At 37.6% G+C, this 19,848-nt stretch overlaps 1 protein-coding gene across 6 annotated transcripts in view; it reads left to right on the top strand.

The window, feature by feature from the left end:
* LOC115214766 (E3 ubiquitin-protein ligase LRSAM1) overlaps nucleotides 1–19,848 on the top strand; it is a 97,368-nt gene that overhangs the window by 75,855 nt on the left and 1,665 nt on the right. For all 6 annotated transcript variants that reach the window (XM_029783794.2, XM_036505210.1, XM_036505208.1 and 3 more), the window contains 10 exons: nucleotides 541–637; nucleotides 2,970–3,040; nucleotides 6,763–6,862; nucleotides 7,073–7,157; nucleotides 8,578–8,733; nucleotides 9,938–10,033; nucleotides 13,230–13,328; nucleotides 13,725–13,856; nucleotides 14,545–14,634; nucleotides 17,461–17,610. In XM_029783794.2, coding sequence (XP_029639654.2) covers nucleotides 541–637; nucleotides 2,970–3,040; nucleotides 6,763–6,862; nucleotides 7,073–7,157; nucleotides 8,578–8,733; nucleotides 9,938–10,033; nucleotides 13,230–13,328; nucleotides 13,725–13,856; nucleotides 14,545–14,634; nucleotides 17,461–17,610 — 1,076 coding nt within the window. The remainder of the gene's footprint in view (nucleotides 1–540; nucleotides 638–2,969; nucleotides 3,041–6,762; nucleotides 6,863–7,072; nucleotides 7,158–8,577; nucleotides 8,734–9,937; nucleotides 10,034–13,229; nucleotides 13,329–13,724; nucleotides 13,857–14,544; nucleotides 14,635–17,460; nucleotides 17,611–19,848) is intronic.

Raw genomic sequence — 19,848 nt, 5'->3', positions numbered from 1 at the left:
CAAACCATTTGTCAACACGAGCTTCTTTAGTGACCACCAAATTACTGAACACAGTACAATGTCAAATGCCTTCACCAAGTCAACAAATTTGAGGAATGGTAGTTTACTTTCAGCCAAGTATTTCTCCTGCTGCTGCCTCACTGGGAAGATTGCATCCTTGGTAGTTCTTTTGCACATGAGGCTAAACTGCATCTCTTCTTGGCCACAGATCAATTGTGCTGTGACTTGACAACTCTCTACATGACCATTATAGTCTGATGCAGTATTTTGATTTCCCTATAATTTCCTCTCTCTGACACATCCCCTCTGCCTTTGTAGCAGTTTATGATGATATTGCAGGTTTGTAAATGTTTTCCTCAGAGCTTGGTGATGACATTTCATAGAAAACTTTGTGAGATATCAACAGAAGGTTATAGAAAAACTTATTTACTGTTTTGCCGTTATTATTGTATATACTCAATGTTATTATATACACTGTCAAAGACTATCAGGTGTTATTGTTTATATGTTGTGGTTTAAAAACCTTCTGTTGTGTTCCAGTTGAAGAGAGGACCAACAGGTTACTCAATAACCTCATGCAAATGAATGAAAAAGCCAGAAAACAAGAGGAATTAATGGAAGCCATTGAGAAAGAGAAGTAAGTAGTTTGTCTGCTCTATTTAATCTTATATTTCATTGTCTCATGTGGTTTTCATCTTAACATACAGTATTTATCAGAAGGTCTGTGGTGGAGGAAGAGAGGTTTGTCTATGTATATGTGTGTCTGTGTTTCATCTGCTTATCTATGTTTATGTGTCTATCTACCTGTATTTGCATCTGTCCGTCAACATGTAAGTGTATCTGTGTGTCTATGTATGTCTATATGTCAATGTGTATCTGGCAGTGTATGTGTTTAGACATTGCATAATACTCAGACACATGGCATGTCATTGTTACACCATATGTTTATGAGCCTCTGCTATCTGTGTTTAAGAAATGTCATGAATTTGAAGCCGATACAGTATGGAGATTGCAGGCTCTGGTCAACAGTAGACTTTAACTCTTTAACATTTAAACTGGTCATGTCTGGTCCTAATATTCTACTTGTTTTATGTTCAGACTGGCCAACTCCAACCTCTTGCACCTACCCTACAATGTCATTCTAAAGATAAATAATCACATCATTGTAATCTCAAAGCCATTTGATATGCATGATTAATTAAAAGCAATGTGAGTAAATATGCATTACATTTGTCAGAGTAATCTGAATGCTAAAGGGTCAAACTGAGGCCCAGTGTCTTCATCATGTGACTTCTTTTTGGTTGCATCAAATCTAATCAACATTTGATGCAGTTGAGATGGTTGAGTGGTAGTTTGTGCAACTACAGTTAGAAAGGAAACAATGCTGTTTTGGCTGAATATTGAGAACTGCAATCACGTTTCATTTTAATGTATCCACTCTCCTTACACACTCTTGCGAATTTACTTACCTACCTGCCAACTGGACCAACCCTCTCTACCACTCCTTTCATATTCATCGTCCTGTAACTTGAGGACATATGCTGACACATCATCTTCACCATCTTCTCTCTTTTCCAACTAGGGTAACCAGGTATCTCACCTATTGCAAGACATCTTTTCCCATTCCTCTTTCATACTTTATCCTCTCATCACCTGGCATAAAGACACCTATCTCAATACTATGCTCCACTCAGCTGAGGGGTCTCGTCTTGCAAGTTACTTGGTGACTACACTACTGCTGGTGCCATATAAAAAGCACCCAGTACACTCTGTAAAAGTGGTTGGCATTAGGAAGGGCATCCAGCCTTGAAACCATGCCATGTAGACATTAGAGCTTGGTGCAGTCCTCTTGTTTGCCAGCTCCTGTTGAACCATCCAGTCCATGCTGGCATGGAAAACATATTGATATTGTATGCAGTTGTTATTCATGAGTAGGATTGTAACCATCTATAATCATCTATAAATACTTGCTATATTTCAAGGCTGGTTTAACACCTGCACATCATCATTAACATTTAGTGTCCGTTTTCCATAGTCTTTTTTGGCTTGGTTTATACAGCTGGATGCCCTTCCTAATGACAACTACTTTACAGAGTGCATTGGGTGCTTTTTATGTGGTGCCAGCACCCTTCATGAGGTGGTTTTAAGATATCAGCATTACTAAGGTGGTTTTAGGATATCATATCACAAATTGACATTCTGAGTGTTATTTTAGTAATTTTAAAGTGATTTCTTTTGTACCATAAACCATTTACCTTTTCTGTGGTTCAGCCCACATCTTGATGCCCTGAGCACATGCTTATTTTGCTTAATGATTAAGCCAATGTTGTTCTCCATCTGTCATACTTTAGCCTTCAATACTTAGTATGAAGCCACCCTCACCCCCATTCAAATACACTCCCACTTACTTGAGGGAGCTTTTGCCTTTTCCTTTCTTTTTCTTGCTAGTAACTTAGCAACCTCACTAGGGCTGGTACCATGGAAAAAAGCACTGTATGTTGCTTGGCATTAGGAAGGGTATTCAGCTGTTGAAACCAAGCTGAAGCTGACATTGTGGTCTGAAGCTGCCCTACTGTTCACTAGATCCTGTCAAACTGTCCAACCCATACCAGCATGGAAAATGGATTTTAAATGATGATGATACAAATGTATTTGCTCCAGTTTACCTGATTGTCCAACAAACTCCACTCCTAGTTCATGAAAGAGAAGTACAGTGGCTAGAAGTTTCGAAGAGGTCCCAAAAAACACTATCTCATAGAAAGAATGGATATAAAACAGTAATAATAAATAATAAATAACTATATCAAATATACTTCTTTAATTATGAGTACGATTCAACTTTTGTTGTTGTTTGATTATATTTTATTAAAAGCATATTATAATCTGCTATGTCTTATAAAAGTTATCCAGTCTGAAGTATGTTACAATCTGAAATTGCATTTCTCATTTTTGTCAATACTGTGTTGTAGGGATGAACAAGACCAATATTACATTGTGAGGTATGAAGAAATAGCCAATTTACGGAGAAAAGAAGTGCTGAGTAAGTTGTCTCATTATTTTTTTTAATTGTAAATATACACATACATGATAATAATAATGAAATTATTGTATACATTGCTCAGGTGCACCACAGCTTGTCAGAAAGTGCATATAAAGTACATGCAGTAATGTAAAAATGTCTGGAAAGCAAACAATGTATACTCTGAACATCTGATACTCTGTCGGTGACAACAATGAGGAATCTGATCAACAGAACAGCCTGCTCATGAAATTAGCATGCAAATGGCTGAGCACTCTGCAAACACGCAAACCCTTAATGTAATTCTCAGGGAGATTCAGCATGACACAAAGTGTGATATGGCTGGCCCTTTTGAAATACAACTACACCTCATTTTTGCCAGCTGAGTGGGCTGGAACAATGTGAAATAAAGTGTTTTGCTCAAGGAGATGCGCCGCAAGCAATTGAACTCACAACCTTATGATCATGAGCTGAACACTCTAACCACTAAGCCACAAGCCTTCACACGTATACATACATACATACACACACACACACACACACACACACACATGCATCATTTAGCATCCCTTTTTCCTTTGCTGGCATAGGTTGGCCAATTCAACAGGAAACAAGGCAGAGGGATGCAGCAAGCTCCAGTGTCTATTTTGGCATGGTTTCTACTGCTAGATGCCCTTCCTCATGCTAACTATTTTACAGAGAGTACTGGGGGCTTTTTTTTTATAGCACCAGCACTAATGAGATCAGGTACTTGCAAAGAAACACAAACATACATCCACTCATCCCCACACACATGTGCATAAATACACACAAATGCATAAATATACATACACATGCACATACATATACACATCTATACACATCATCATCATTGTCATCATTCAGCATCTATTTTCCAACTGGCATGGATAAGATGGTTTGACTGGAACTGGTAAGCTGTATCTGGCTCCAGTCTGTTTTGGCTTGGTTTCTATGACTGGATGCCCTTCCTAATGCCAACCACTCCATAGAGTGTACTAGGTGTCATTTGCATGTCAAAAGCACTGGTGTCTTCAATGTGTCACCGGCATGGGTGCCTTTTGTGTGTCACCGACATGGGTGCCTTTTGTGTGTCACCAGCATGGGTGCCTTTTTGTGTCACCGGCACGGATGCCTTTCAAGTGTCACAGGCAATGGCCACAACTATGGTTTCACTTAACTTGATATGTCTTCTCAAGTACAGCAATTTGCCAATAATCTCAGTCACTTGTCATCACCTCTGTGAGACTCAACATCTGAAGGTCCTATTTCTCAACCTCATTCCACGTCTTCCTTGATCTACCTCTTCAACAGGTTCCCTTCAAAGTTAGAGATTGGCACTTTTTTTACGCAGTTGTCCTTGTTTTCACTCATACGTATCACATGACCATACCAGCATAGTCATCTCTCTTGCATGCCACATCTGATGTCACTTATGCCCAATCTTTCTCTGTTAAAGCACTTGCACTCTGTCATACCTTCACACTGACATTGCACATCCAGCGGAGTATATCAGTTCTGTTTCTTTTAAGCCATGACATGTTCTCTGCAGTCACAGCCCATGTTTCACTGCCATGTAGAATAGCTATTCATACACAGTCTCTGAGAGAGAGGCCCTTTGTTACCAACAAATATAGAATCTTTCTGAACTTTTCCCAGCCCATTCTTATTCTAGCAATACTGTTAAAAAAACTATGCATTCTCTCTGTAGTTTCTTATATTTTTTATACTCGATTTAAAATCAGATATATTTGTCAATGTCGATGCCAGTGCCGTGTAACTAGCACTCATGCCAGTGGTACGTAAAAAGCCCCTTTCAAGCACTGGGCCTCACAGAGACAATGACAAACGACCGAGACCTTTGGCAATACGCTGTGCTTGAGAAAGAAGACCCATCAAACCAAGTGAAATCGTACTCGTGGCAGATACTGGTATCACACAACTGGCACCCATGCCGGTGGCACGTAAAAGCACCCATTACACTCTCGGAATGGTTGGCATTAGGAAGGGCATCCAGCTGTAGAAACCATGCCAAGTCAGACAGGAGTCTGGTGCAGCCCCTCAGCTTGCCAGCCCTGGTCAAACCGTCCAACCCATGTCAGCATGGACAAATGGATGCTAAAGGAAGATGATGATGCTTGTACATATGTGTTTATCTTCTGAATATATTTAGTTTTTGTATCTATGTATATATATATATATCCCTATATATGAGTATATGTATGTATATTTATATATATCAAGCCTTATTGTGTTTATCTACATCACTATCTCCGTTATCAGCTCACCTGGGTTTCTCTTATAACCACTCTTTACCCTTTGGACCTAGTCCTCTATAACTTCAGAGTTTAAGTTCAAATCATTTGAGCACCAGCACATGTTTTCTGTATTTAGCATCTCTAGCGCTCACCTTTTGACTCTGTATGTGTGTGTGTAAAAAGCACCCAGTTGACACTGTGAAGTGGTTGACATTTGGAAGGGCATCCAGCTGTAAAAGCCATGTCAAAATTAGCCTTGTCTGTGCTAGTGCCATGTAACAAGCACTGTGTCCATTTTGCAGAGTGGTTGGTGTTAGGAAGGGCATCCACTGTAAAAACCCTGCCAAAACAGACACCGTAGCTTGGTGTAGCTTTTCTACCTGGCCAGCTCCTGTGAACCATCCTACCCCCCCCATGCATGCATGGAAGGTGGACATTAAACAATGATGATGATGATGATATATATATATATATATATATATATATATATATATATATATATATATATATATACACACACACACTATATTTATTGAGGCAGAATTTTTATAACCTTCATATTGTCAGCACTCACCTGTTTCCATGCAAGGTAATATTTCTCCATAGATAGATATGCTTTGGCATAATTTTGAAAACAAATGACACTGCTTGTATGACAGTGACACTCATTTACAACTGTCATGCCATGTCAAGACAGACAGACATAAACATATACGCACTCACACGCACTATTCAGTATTATAGTAGAAGGCACTTGCTTATGAAGTGGGACTGAACCCAATACAACATGATTAGGAAACAAACTTTTAAGCCACTCAGCCATGCCTGCACCTTGTCTCAGCTTCTTGTAATATATATGTATATATATATATATATATCCATTACACACACACATACACACATATGCTATCTCTCTCTCTCTCTCTCTCTCTCTCTCTACATATATTATCATCATCATATGTCCGTGTTCTATACTAGCATGGGTGGGACAATACCACAAGAGCTGGCCATGCTGAAGCCTGCACCAGATTTCTGTGATTGTTATGGCAGGATTTTTACAGTTGGACGCCCTTCCTAACACCAACCACTCAGCAGAGTGCTTTTTATGTGGCACAAGCACAGGCGAGGTCAGTTTTGGCAAGGTTTTTACAGCTGGACGCTCTTCCAAATATGTCACGTAAAAAGCATTCAGTCCACATTGTAAAGTGGTTGGCACTTAGACGGGCATCTAGCTGTAAAAACCATGCCTAAACTGACTTCACCTATGCTGGTGCCACGTAAAAAGCACTCAGCACACTCTGTGGAGTGGTTGGTGTTAGGAAAGGCATCCAATCATAAAAACCATACCAAAACAGGCACAGAACTTTAGTGCAGTCTTCTGCCGGGTCATGGCAAGCAGACATTAAATGATTATGATGATTATATATATATATGATGAGGATGATACTGTTTTGTTTTCCTTTAAAGACCGCATGGAAGAAATATTGAATAGTTCTGCCTTCTTGGAGACTTGTCGAAGGAAACACGATGCTGATAAGAAACATGCTGCCAGAAATGCACTAGAAAAGTAAATATTCCTGAATTTTACCTTTCATTTAATTTTGAATGTTGTGTATTCTCAGCCCTGACTGAACTAGAAAAGCTGTGGCTATTCATTGTTTATACCTGTTACAATGTTCACTGCCTGTGAAGTCAACCCATCATTCACTGCCAATTCTCTTATGTTGCTGTGTTTCAATAAAGATTTATTCTTGTTTTTTTTTTTTTTTATCCCCAGAGAGATGAATTCCACTGTGTTGAATGATATCTTGCAATCAAAGTCGGCAGAACAGGATGAAATGTTCAAAGTTCTTACTCAGCAGGTTTGTTGTGGTATTTCTTCTGACAACTCTTTATTAGCCAGTCTCATGATCTAGTATATAAAACACTTTTTTTGTCTCTGATTCTGGAGATGTCTTCGAAATAACCACTTGATCCTTAACTTGATACGGTCATCTTGGATTTGTAGGGGCTGAGGTCAAAATAATGTTTCAAGTAAATGTAGATAGGGAGGGGATGCTTCACAATAGTATTTATGAATGGGGAATTTTTTCTCTGGAGGTTAGCATCCAACCCTTATCTTGAGTTTCAAATGGGTATTGACAGGAGTAAGTTCAGGAAAGATTTCTGGAATTGAATTATGCTGTGTCAGACATATGAGAAATGATGAGAAACTCTTTTTTATTTTTTAATTAGGATTAAAATGTACCTAGATTTCCAAGAAGTAGGGTTAGTTTTGAGATAGTTTACTGATCAACTGAAGGGCCTTTTGAATTTGAATAAATATACTGTTAAATAATGTAGGTTTTACAATACATCTGAAGTAAGGGAAAATTGGACTTCAAATATGATGTTTTTTTTTGTTTTTCAGGGTCAATATAATTCTTGGGTTTTTAATAGAGACTCCCTAATTTTTAAAGGCGAATGTGAATAATATTATGTATTCACAGTCACTGAAATGGCTATTCCTCATTAAATGGTTTCCAACAACATGGTTATGAGCATTTCATCTGATAGTCCTCATATTACCTTTGATAGTTTCTCAAATGTCTACTTATGTACATGTTTGTCTGCATGTATATTTGGGTCTTTGTTGGTGCCATGATGGGGTTTCCACTGTTTTTTTTTATTTTTATTTACCTTCCATGCTTGCAAAGATAGATTGAGTTTGGTGTAAATTCATATGAGAACAGTTGTGTTTACAGCTGAATAAACATTCAACTGCTAATCAGTCAGCTGTAAAAATAACAACTCACTTATCAGGTGTATAAACTAATACAAGCAAAATTTTACATCGTATTTTGGGGTACAAAAAATAGATGTGATATCTGAACTCCTAACCATTTTGTCAGAAGTCTTGACTCAGCAGCTACAATGCATTTTGAATGTTTAAAAGTCTAGTACCTGAATTATTAACCCTTTCATTACTGTATTTATTTTGAGATGCTCTGTGTTTCTTTCAATTACTTTAAATATAACAAAGAAATTAGTAAAATAACATAGTTATCATTGAGCTAGTGTTAGGAACATAAATTGTGACCAAGATTTGGTGGAAGATTTTAATTCAAAACTAATGAAAACAAGATGTTTGTACTCAGGGCCAGAGCCGGTTTCAGCCGGATTGGTAACGAAAGGGTTAAGCTTTATATGAAATAGCATTTACATACTTATAAGATAAAAGAATCACATGCTAATATTTCATGTGCAGAGAAATAATAATTTTTTAAAAAATTTTATTATCAGGAAGAACTCCAGAAAGCAGCTTTTGAAGCTCTGCTTATGCAAAAAGACTCGCGTCATAGTCGAGTTTCCTCGCAGATTTCTCTGATTGAGAAAGAATTGGCTCAGTTGACGGCAATTGAAATTGAGAGGAAAGAATTACGAATAGACATGGAAAAGGTAAAAGAAAACATTCTCTTTCTTTATTTTAAGCTGAGCAAAATAGCAGCATCATTTTATCTTCACCTGTGGTCATGAATGTTGGGTAACAACCAAAAGAGTGCAATCCTGAATTCAAACTGCCAAAATGGGGTTCCACCAAAGAATCTCTGAACTAATGTTACTTGACAGGGTGTGTCAAAGATCAGGGTGTCTCTCCTGGTTGAACTGCTACTTCTCTGCATTGAGAAGTCACAGCTTTGGTATTATGGACACGTGGTTAGAATGCACCAGGAAAGGATAGCAAAATGGATTTTTGAAGCCAAGTCAACTAGCTGGAGACCTAGGTGTAGACCAAGAGCAAGATGGTTGGATGGTATCCATAATCTCAGTTGGTCATCATCATCATCATCATCATCATTTAATGTCTGCTTTCCATGATAGCATGGGTTGGACAATTTGACTGAGGGCTGGCGAACCAGATGGCTGCACCAGGCTCCAATCTTGATCTGGCAGAGTTTCTACAGCTGGATGCCCTTCCTAACACCAACCACTCTGAGAGTGTAGTGGGTGCTTTTTATGTGTCACTGGCATGGGGACCAGTCAGGCTGTACTGGCAACGACCTTGCTCGAATCTTTTTACACATGCCACCGGCACAGGTGCCAGTAAGGCGACGCTGGTAACGATCACGCTCGAATGGTGCCTTTTACGTGCCACCGGCACGGAAGCCACTTAGCCGCTCTGTTAACGATCATGCTCGGATGGTACTCTTAGCACCCTGCTAGCACGGGGCACAAGTGCCAGTTAGGCGACGCTGGTAATGATCACACTCGAATGGTGCCTTTTATGTGCCACTGGTATATGTGCAGTGATATGACTAGCAGTACAATAGAAGCCATATTACCATCTGTTTAACACTAGCATCCTTACTGATTGGCACTATATAGGCCTTCATGTCCAAATTCATCATCATCATCATCACCACTATCATTTAACATATGTTTTCTATGCTTGCATGGGTTGGGTGGTTTAACAGTATCTGATGAGCTGCAGGATGGTTTCTATGGTTAGATACCCTTGCTAATGCCATAGAATTCCTAACAACAGAGAATGTAGAAGTAAGTCCAGTTGAAGCATTCATAAATGTCTGTATCAGTTGATCTTTGAAACATTTCTTCATAATCTGCTCTGATCTGTTTTCATCTATCTTTCTCTCTCTTACAGAATATTCTGGCTGACAAGAGGATAGCTCTAACTGGTATGTTAATGCAGCTCATTGCTGAGCGAGACAAGCGAGAGGAACAACTGAAGATGAGGCTTGTGAGTTAACTACTCTTTCTTTCTTCTGGCCACTTGGTGTTGTTTGGTCATTTTCTTGTTGCTCTGCTTACTTAGTGCTTTTCAATGACTTCCATAATATTTCACATGTGACTCTTTACTCTGTATTTGTGCTACTAAAGTGACACTTCTCTGTTATTGACCGTATCAGTTATTACTGTTAACACAGCTACAACATTCATTAGGTTACTCTTGTTTAATATCAGGTCAGTCTAGCTGTGACAATCATGTATTGTTTTTTTTTCATCTGCAGTGTGCACCAAGGACTATATTATCTAATGTGTTCTTTTCTGAGATGGTAAGGTTTCATTTCAGAAACACTTAACTGCTGTTTTTACCATGTTGGTTAGCCTCATACAGGCTTCTTCCATCGGTTTGGTTGGTAACAATTTTACTCCTGGTGGTACTTCAGCTGTTCAAAACCATAATTTGTAATTTTAGTATAGCATCTCAGTGCTGTAGATTGTTAGATCCTTTTTAAGCCAGAAAATATCAGGGAAAATCATTACATAAAGTAGAATACTACTTTAGGGGTGATGACAAATTTTAAGGAAAATACAGTGAGGTACTGAAAGATTATTTATGGCAGTGAGGTTGTGAAAGAATATTTATGACAAGTTTTGAGCTTAATACTCAGTGATTCTCAATCATTTCAACTTTTTAACACATTGAAGATCAAACAAAAAATTATTGGTTCACTTCATAGTAAAGGTAAAAAGAAAATCTATGTATCAAAGGTTTTTTTTTTCATCATTTTAATGTCCACTTTTCTCCACTTGCAATGAGTCAGAGTGAACTTATTGAGGCAGATTCTCTAAAGTTGGATGCCCACCCAGTTGCCAACCCTTACCTGTTTCCATGTAAGGTAACATTTCCCTATGACCAGACATGTTTTCATAGAATATTAGGTATGTATGATATTCACTCACATCAATCACACAATGTCAAGATAAGGAGACAAACACTCTCACACTTGCACGCACATACAGCTGTATGACAAGCTTCTTTCTGTTTCCATCTACCAAATCCACTCGCAAATCTTTGGTTGATCCAGGACTATAGTAGAAGATATGTACCCCAAGGTGACACACGGTAGGACTGAACCCAGAACCATGTATTTGGAAAGCAAACTCTTTAACCACACAGTTGCACTGTACCTATGTTTTAAAGTTAGCAATTTAAGAAAAATATATATATAGGCATAACAGTGGCTGTGTGGTAAGTAGCTTGCTTATGAACCTCATAGTTCCGGGTTCAGTCCCATTGCGTGGAACCTTGGGCAAGTGTCTTCTACTATAGCCTTGTGAGTAGATTTTGTAGACGGAAACTGAAAGAAGCCTGTCGTATATATGTGTGTATATATATATATATATACACACATATATATGTGTGTGTATGTATATTTGTGTTTGTCCCTCCAACATTGCTTGACAACCGATGCTGGTGTGTTTACATCCCTGTAATTTAGCGGTTCGGCAAAAGAGACCGATAGAATAAGTACTAGGCTTACAAAGAATAAATCCTGGGCTTGATTTGTTCGACTAAAGGTGGTGCTCCAGCATGGTCGCAGTCAAATGACTGAAACAAGTAGAAGAGTAAAAGAGTATAGAAAACCAATACTTACCTTGTTATACTGGTCATATTTGTGTATAACAGAATCATGAATAGCAATGTTTTTCGAAATATTCAAGTATGGATTTTCCAAAGCTTTAAATTATATGTTGCACAGCTAGTTATTATCTGAAATGCACCAGTGTTTGAAAAACTACTGCTCTAGTGATTGGGAACCACTCAGCTTTTGTGACACTTGGGTCACAATTATTCTTGCAAATAATCTGAGTTATATAATAAAGTAAAATTTAGAAACCTTAAGAATTTGGTATTGGTCAGTATAGGAGTCTGATAAGTTCCTACTCTCTGAGAAGTGTAGAGAAGGCACATCAAGCTAAGTAAAATCATGGCCATCCATACATACAGGCATGTCCTTTTATGGCCATACACTCATGCCAGTACAACATAAAATGCACCAGTGGAAGTTCCTTATAAAATGCACCCAGCACACTCTGTAAAGTGTTTGGCATTAGGAAGGGCATCCAGCTGTAAAAAACATGCCAAAACAGACAGCTTGAGCCTGGACAGCTCTTGTCAAACTGTCCAACTCATGCCAGCAAGGAAAACGGATGTTAAATGATGATGGTGATGATGATTAAGTGTTGAATTTAATGTTTTTGGTCTTCCCTTCATCTAAGTAAAGAAGAAAGAAAGAGTGCTGTCTGTTGCTCACACTACAAGTGACAATACTGTTGTCTCTCCTTTTTTTCTCTCACACATGAAAGCCAAGATCTCAAAACATTAAGTTTAATTTCTGCGAGAAGTAAACAATCTATCAAACCCTCATATATGACAGCAGAGGAACTGTAAAGTTGCAGACCATGTTCCAGTCATAATTAATATTGATGTTATTAATGTTTTTGCGAAAGGCATAAAAACCACATCTCCCTTTTTTTTTTTTTATTATCTCATCCATAAGAACATTACCTTAAATACTTCATCATCATTTAATGTCCAAGTTTCCTGCCTGCACGGGATGGACAGTTTGATAAGATCTGATGGGCCCAAGGACTGCATCATGCTCCATTGTCTACTTTGGCCGGTTTCTATGATTGGATGACCTTCATAACACCAACCACTTTACAGCATGTACTGAGCGCTATTTTTGTGCCACCAGCACTAATGAGGCCATTATGCAGTATGCAAGAATAAAACCCTGTGGGGGTAACTTTATGCTCAGTTAAAAGATGGGTAAAAGTATGAGAGAAAGGGCTAGAGGTGAGCAGGTTTCTTGTTGTAAAGGAGCTACATGACTACTCACATTTTAGAAGAGAGTGATCACAAAAGGTCTAATAATTTAATCACACTTGTATATGGCACAAACAAATGATTATCCTGTTCCTGACGCATGGACAGAAACTGAGTCAGTCATCAGAGATATATATTGAGAAATTCCTGTTCTTGACATTGTTTAGATTTCGAATACTTGAATTGATCTATGTCTCATGACCTTTGAACTAATTTTCCAAATGTAACACTTCAGAAAAATCCCTGAAGTTTCTTGTGTTGTTTTGTTTGTTTGTTGGCTTGTTTTTTTTTCTCTTTTATTTATGTTTTTCATTTCTAGATTGAAATGGAAGAGCAACGGCTGCAAGACCAAACGGATTATTGGTTGGTGCAGTACCAACGCTTGATGGACCGTAAACCACAAGCACTAATTGACCAAGTAAGTGTGTGTGAAGTCTGGGTGGATATTCTCTGCACCAAACGGTTCTTTATATAAGCAATGGTGTCTTAGATTTCCTTTTCCACTGCAATTTTTAGTCAAATCAACAGCTTCAGTCGTTGCAATATTTGTGTTTTAAATTTTGAAATTATCCAATAATGTATCTGTTGTAATATATTTAAACAAATTCTTGTTGCTTTTTAATATTGATGTTTACATGTTTTGTAGGATTCGTTTGAAGATGGCTTGTTCCAATTCTTCTACTTTTTTTTTTAATTAATTTCTTTTAAATTCATCAAAAATAAGGTCAGATTTATTATACAAAATACAAATTATAAAATGTTACCAACAGTTATTTATTTGAAAAAATTAACACTAAAAAATTTGGTTTTCTAGGAATGGTTGCTAGAAATTCCTGTGCTTAAGATTCTAGAACAAGCGGGTGCTCAGGATTACATACCATTGTTTTCACGCCATCGTATCACTTCTGAGACTCTTTGCAATATGACAGAAGATGATCTGAAACAGGTTGGTACATATTTATATCGATATAGTCATTCCACAACATTTTCATGTAAACCTCATCACATTTAGTGTTGAATCATCAATCTCTCTTAAACTAGAATTGGCTGGTTATGTTTTTTTCTTTTTTGTATCTTGGGAAGATCACTATGTCAATAAGAAACAAATTTACTGGTTCTATTTTACTTCTTTTATTATTATTCTTAAGGGAGTGAGCTAGCAGAATCATTAGCACACTGGATAAAATGCTTAGTGGCATTTTGTCCATCTTTACATTCAGTGTTCAAATCCCACTGAGGTCAACTTTGCCTTTCAGGGTTGGTGAACTAAGGACCAGTGAAACACTGGGGTTGATGTAACCAATTATTCCCCTCCCTACATATTTCAGGTGTTGTGCCTTTAGTAGAAAGGATCATTATTATTATTATTAGTCAATTAGTTAATCATTTAACCAATTAACTTATCAACTAATCATTTGGTCAATCAATTAGCTAGCTTTGTCAAAATCCTTTCATCGTCCTCTCTACTCTAGGTCTGTTTCAGACCTGAAAAGAAGTGAAACAGAACCAGTGCATTTGTTTATCATTGGCATAATGACCCTCCCAATATGCAACAAAATTTGTTTCAACATACAAGTTTACAACAAGGATTTTGTAAACAAAATATAAACACTTTTGATTATTTCTTTCAACAGATGGGTGTTCATGAATTGGGTGTACGGCGTGCTATCATGGTACGTCTGCAGGAACACCAATCAACAAAAAAAGTCGACATGCTTCCACCAGTAAGTTCTAATTTGACATATTTTATAATTTCTTTCTTATTTCCTGATCACATGACTTCAGGACAGTTTGTTGAAGTTGGAGATTTTCCATACTTTGATGAAGTTTCTTTTACAAGTTTATGCTGTGTTTGCCAACATACAAGTGAACCTAGTGCACAGTGTAAAACATGTAGTGTAAACATGCAAACATTGTCACTATCTATCCAAATCCTACTGCATTTCACATGGAATTTCTAACCCTCCAGAGTCATTTTAGTGGTAAGTTTCCCTGCCTTTTTTAGCTGTAAATTTTGGCCTGAAAAATTCAATTTGTATGCTGGAAAACATGGTAGATGTTCTTGGCCCTGTTTCTAACAAGTCAAGGGACTATGTAGAGATTCTGTCTTTGATTTGACCTTATATATGTTAACTTCAGATTGACCATAATCATTTAGACATGTGTTCATATCTATATGATCATAGACATTTCAACCATGACCATCCTGCCTTTTATATACCCAAAAACTACAGTGTTCAATATGTACATTATGACTGTAGGATATATAGCTGCTATTTCTAGCAAATTGAATAACCATATAAAGGACTGACCAAGTGAAGTATAAGATCATTATCATCTTCATAGTTATTTAACGTCCGTTGTCCATGCTGGCATGGGTTGTACAGTTTGACCAGAGCTGGCAAGGTGGGTGGCTGCACCATACTCCAGTCTGATTTGGCATGATTTCTACAGCTGGATGTCCTTCCTAATGCCAACCACTTTACTGAGTGTGCTGAGTGCTTTTAGAAGGTGCCATACAGGCGCTTTTATATGGCACCTTAATTTTTAATTTAAAGTAGATTTTCTCACTCTTCCCTGCCACACACAATTTGTTTGTTAATTGTTTGATATCTCAGCAGTGTTGCCCTTTTACCAGATATTCCTCCTCATATCACCATTCTTTTATAAATCCATAATATCACTCCTTTTTTTTATTTTCTATCTTTATTTTAACATTAATGAACCTGATAACCTCAGAATCCTCTACATGGTCACTCAATTTGATTGAAATAGCAACCATATATCCCTCATGTCATACTGTTCTGTCTTAATGAAGAAAGTATATATTGTGGTTTGTGCATCCAGCTCAAGATTGTAAGGTCATAGATTCAATTCCCAGTGGTACATTGTGTTCTTGAACAAGACAATCATTTTATGTTGTTCCAGTCCACTCAGCTGGCAAAAATGAGTTGTATCTGTAGTTCAGTGGGCCTTGTCATGCTGAATTTCCCTGAGAACTACATTAAGGGTATACGTATATGTGACGTGCTCAGTCACTTGCATGAGCAGGCTGTTCTGTTGTCATAACCAACAGTGCCCAACCACATGTAGGACAATGTAGTTTTGATTAGGGTAGTCGTGGTTCAATGGTCTTTCATCGGGTGTCTACATGGTCGAGCCCATGAAAGTGTCTCTACATCATCTCTAGATTTGTTAGAAAGTGAAACCAAGAACGTCTACAAATTTGTACAACTGTTGCTTGCAAGTCATCAATGCTTGTGTTACACCTACAGTGTCTGCTCACAACTTACAAACCAATGAATGAGACTATATAGTCATTTGATTTGCTGAAATGGTAGCCTAGTTTCCTCCTGTTATCTTAAAAGTGAAAAAACAGTGTACTCTTAGATACAGAGCTGGGTGGTATTTAATCTTAGGTCAATTTAATGAGGCTTGACTTGGGAATAAACATCTATAAGCTTATTTATGGAATAGAATTCTAGCATTGTATGTTAATAGTATTTTACTCTTGTATTTAGAACATAGTTTATAATAGATTTATACGGATGCATAACAAGCTAGCATGGAGAGAAGGTGATGTTGCATAAATACTATATCATTTATCATTGTTTTAATTCCTTTTCCACAACTTCTTATGCACTGACCCTGTCATTTCAAATGAGACACCTTATTGACTGATTGTAGCAGTTCACATCTCTCATTCACAATGTTTTGATATAAGACTGTGAATCAAAATATACAGTGGTTCCATGTTTGAATCTATTCAGCAGATGCAGGGGTGGATAACTCCAAGGTTTTTGTAATGAGTAAGAAAGAAAAAAATAGATATGTACATACTAAGCATCTTTGCTTTTGGTTTAAAATTCAAACTTAAAATAACTGATATATCTGGGTGTATTTAAAAAAAAATAGAAACCAAGATAGGCTGAATGTTGACTTATACTGAAATCATCAACACAATCTTATGTCTGTTTCCCAGTGCTGGTACTGGTTGCAGGAGTCATCACAATCTTAAGTCAGTTCTTTGTGGAGTTACTGTCCTCATAGACATATCAGGCAAACATGTCTTACTTGGATATTCCATTTTGACGTGGTTTCTATGGCTGGACACCATTCACAGAGTGTTGAGTGCATTTTGTAGCACCAGCACTGGTGAATTTAACTTGTCTTCTGCAAGACTAAAGAGTCTTCTCTACTCTGCATTGCCTGTTTGTTCAAAATAAGCATGACCTGCTGGGTGAATAAAACACTAGTGTGATGGAGAAAACAGTAATCAAAGCAAGAGCAAAATTGGAAATAAGCACACAGTGAAGTGGGGGAAACTTAATCCAACACATTAACAGCTTTTGGACATGTTTCAGTTTTCCCTTATTCTAGGTTTATTTTTCTTTTTTCAATGTGAATAATTTTTGTTTGATGGAATGCTAAATTGTAATGTGAATAACACTTGATTTGATCAGCTATAACAACTTCTGAATTGCCCTTTGAAATAGATAGATACCGCTTGCTTACTGGCAACATTTAAAACATTTATTTTCTATTTTCAGGACGTTTGCACGGGTGAAGCAGTACGACCTCTGCCCAGTGCTCCTGCTATCGAGCCATCATCATCTGTAGAGAACCCGACATCTAGTACCCAACCAATTGTTACAGCTCGTGGACTCTATTCAGAATGTTCTATATGTCTTGACCGAACAGTAAGTCTCTGGTTTAGTTCAAGTGTTGATACTCAGAGAGAATGTTTCACAAAATTTTCAATTGAGGTTTAAAAACAAAAAAAAAAAAATCTTTGTGAATCTTCTGTTTGAAGCAACATCATCATAATTTAATGTTGGCATAGGTTTCACAGGATCCTATGGGTCCAAGGACTGCATTGCACTCCAGTGTCTGCTTTGGCATAGCTTCTACAGCTGGCTGCCTCTCCTAATGCCAACCACTTTATAGTGTAAAAATATTATTTCCTCTCTTCCAACTACCTTTTAAATTTAACCCTCAGATTTGAGCCCATGTCTCTGCATTACCGCTTTACCAGGAATCCAGCAGTGATGACATTTACCCTATTCATGCCTTAGTGGTAACATGGCATGACAGGGTTAAAATAGCATTTCGATTGAAGGTTTTAATTTAAATCATTTTAAAACAAGTATGTATCTGAGAGCAGAGGTACTCTCAGATGGGCCAATATCAAATGCATTAGGATGATTTCCAACTTTTTAAATAACCATCTCAAACCTGAGCCCTTGTATCTAATGTTACCTTCAACCTGGGCTCCTTAGCATAAAAATAGTTGCATATACAGCTCAAGAATAACGATTGCAGGCAAACTAAGGACAGAATTAGCTGCATCTTTTTTTTCTACACATTTCTCCATTACTGCCTTACCAAGAATCTAGCAGCAATGATGCTAACCTATTCCCACTATAGCAGAAACATGGTTCAGGGATTGATTCCTCAAGCATGTGAAGAGGGAGTAAGGTTATTGTCAGTTGACACCAGTGCATGTAATTACTCTCAGTCAATGAAAGGATCCTCTGTACCAGACAAATTTCATTCCAATCATATCCAGTTATTTCAAGGAAAGACATATATTAGATAATCTAATCCTAGATAGACTCAGAAAAATACTTCATATGATTATAAATAGAGCGTCTTTGATCATAATTCCCTTCAGAGTCTAAACATTTTCAAAGGAATCTACATCTAACAACTGTTCCTTATGCAGGAATTTCTTTATTCTATTTCTAATTTTTATACTTGAGATATCCAGGATAATAGTGAATGGAATCAAAACCATTCATGCTTCTGCAACACACAAAGAAGTGGGGAAGCCAAAATGGGCAAATAAAAAAAATATTAGACCCCTAAACTGAATGGAGTTTGACATTGAAGAATGTGACAGTATGATAGAGGGACAGGAACAGGTGTCTTATGGCTTCTTGTGCTGGAAAGAGAGATGGTGAGAGCAAACCCTCAAGGTACAAAGTGCATGAGAGAGAGAGAATAAGGATAGAGGAACAGACAAGGTGGACGGGTAGCTAATTGTGTTAGAGTAAGCTAGATGATTAAGGTGGACACAGTAAATATAACTTTGGTAGGTGAAAACAAACTTCTGATCCTGACAGAATATGTAGGTTGATGAATTGCTTTGTTGGAAATTCCTATACTCGTTTTAAGTATTGGACTGTGTCCATGCTGTAGTACTGTCTTGAAGGTGTTTAATTAAACAAATCAACTCCAGTACTTTTTTTAAAGTCTAGTACATATTCCATTTGTATCTATGGCCCAACTGTTAAGTTAGAGGGACATAAGCAAAACAACAGTTGTTAAGTAGCAGTGGGAAACAAACTTCTTTCAGTTTCTGTCTGCCTAATTCACTCTTAAAGCCTTGGTCAGCCAGAGGCTATTGTAGAAGACACTTGCCCAATGTGCCCCACAGTGGAACTGAACCTGGAACCATGTGGTTGGGAACTGCACTTCTTAACCACTACTGTGCCTGTATGTCAATAAATGCTTTAGAGTTTACTGAATGCACTCTCATTGACTGTGTTGAAGTCACTAACAAATATCTTGTTAGACTTATGCATTACAGAACACATTGATGTAGCAGTCTTGACTGTAAAGGCAAAAGCTGTCAGAATGCAGAAGTTATAAATCATATCAAACCCTTAAAACTTTGGTTGCTGACAAAGATCACTTGGATATTTGCTTGCCCCGATCGCAAGCTTCTTGAATCATGGCAGCCTGTTAAACAATTTAAAAAGTTTTGTGGCATGTAAAAAGCACCCACTACACTCTCGGAGTGGTTGGCGTTAGGAAAGACATTCAGTTGTAGAAACCTTGCCAGATCAGATTGGAGCCTTGTACAGCCTTCTAGCTTGCCAGTCCTCAGTCAAACCATCCAACCCATGCCAACATGGAAAGTGTACACTGCCTGA

Source organism: Octopus sinensis, linkage group LG8 (genome assembly GCF_006345805.1).
Source record: "Octopus sinensis linkage group LG8, ASM634580v1, whole genome shotgun sequence".
NCBI lineage: Eukaryota > Metazoa > Mollusca > Cephalopoda > Octopoda > Octopodidae > Octopus > Octopus sinensis.
The sequence above is the reverse complement of the archived record's forward strand: the minus strand, read 5'-3'. Positions and strand labels throughout refer to the sequence as shown.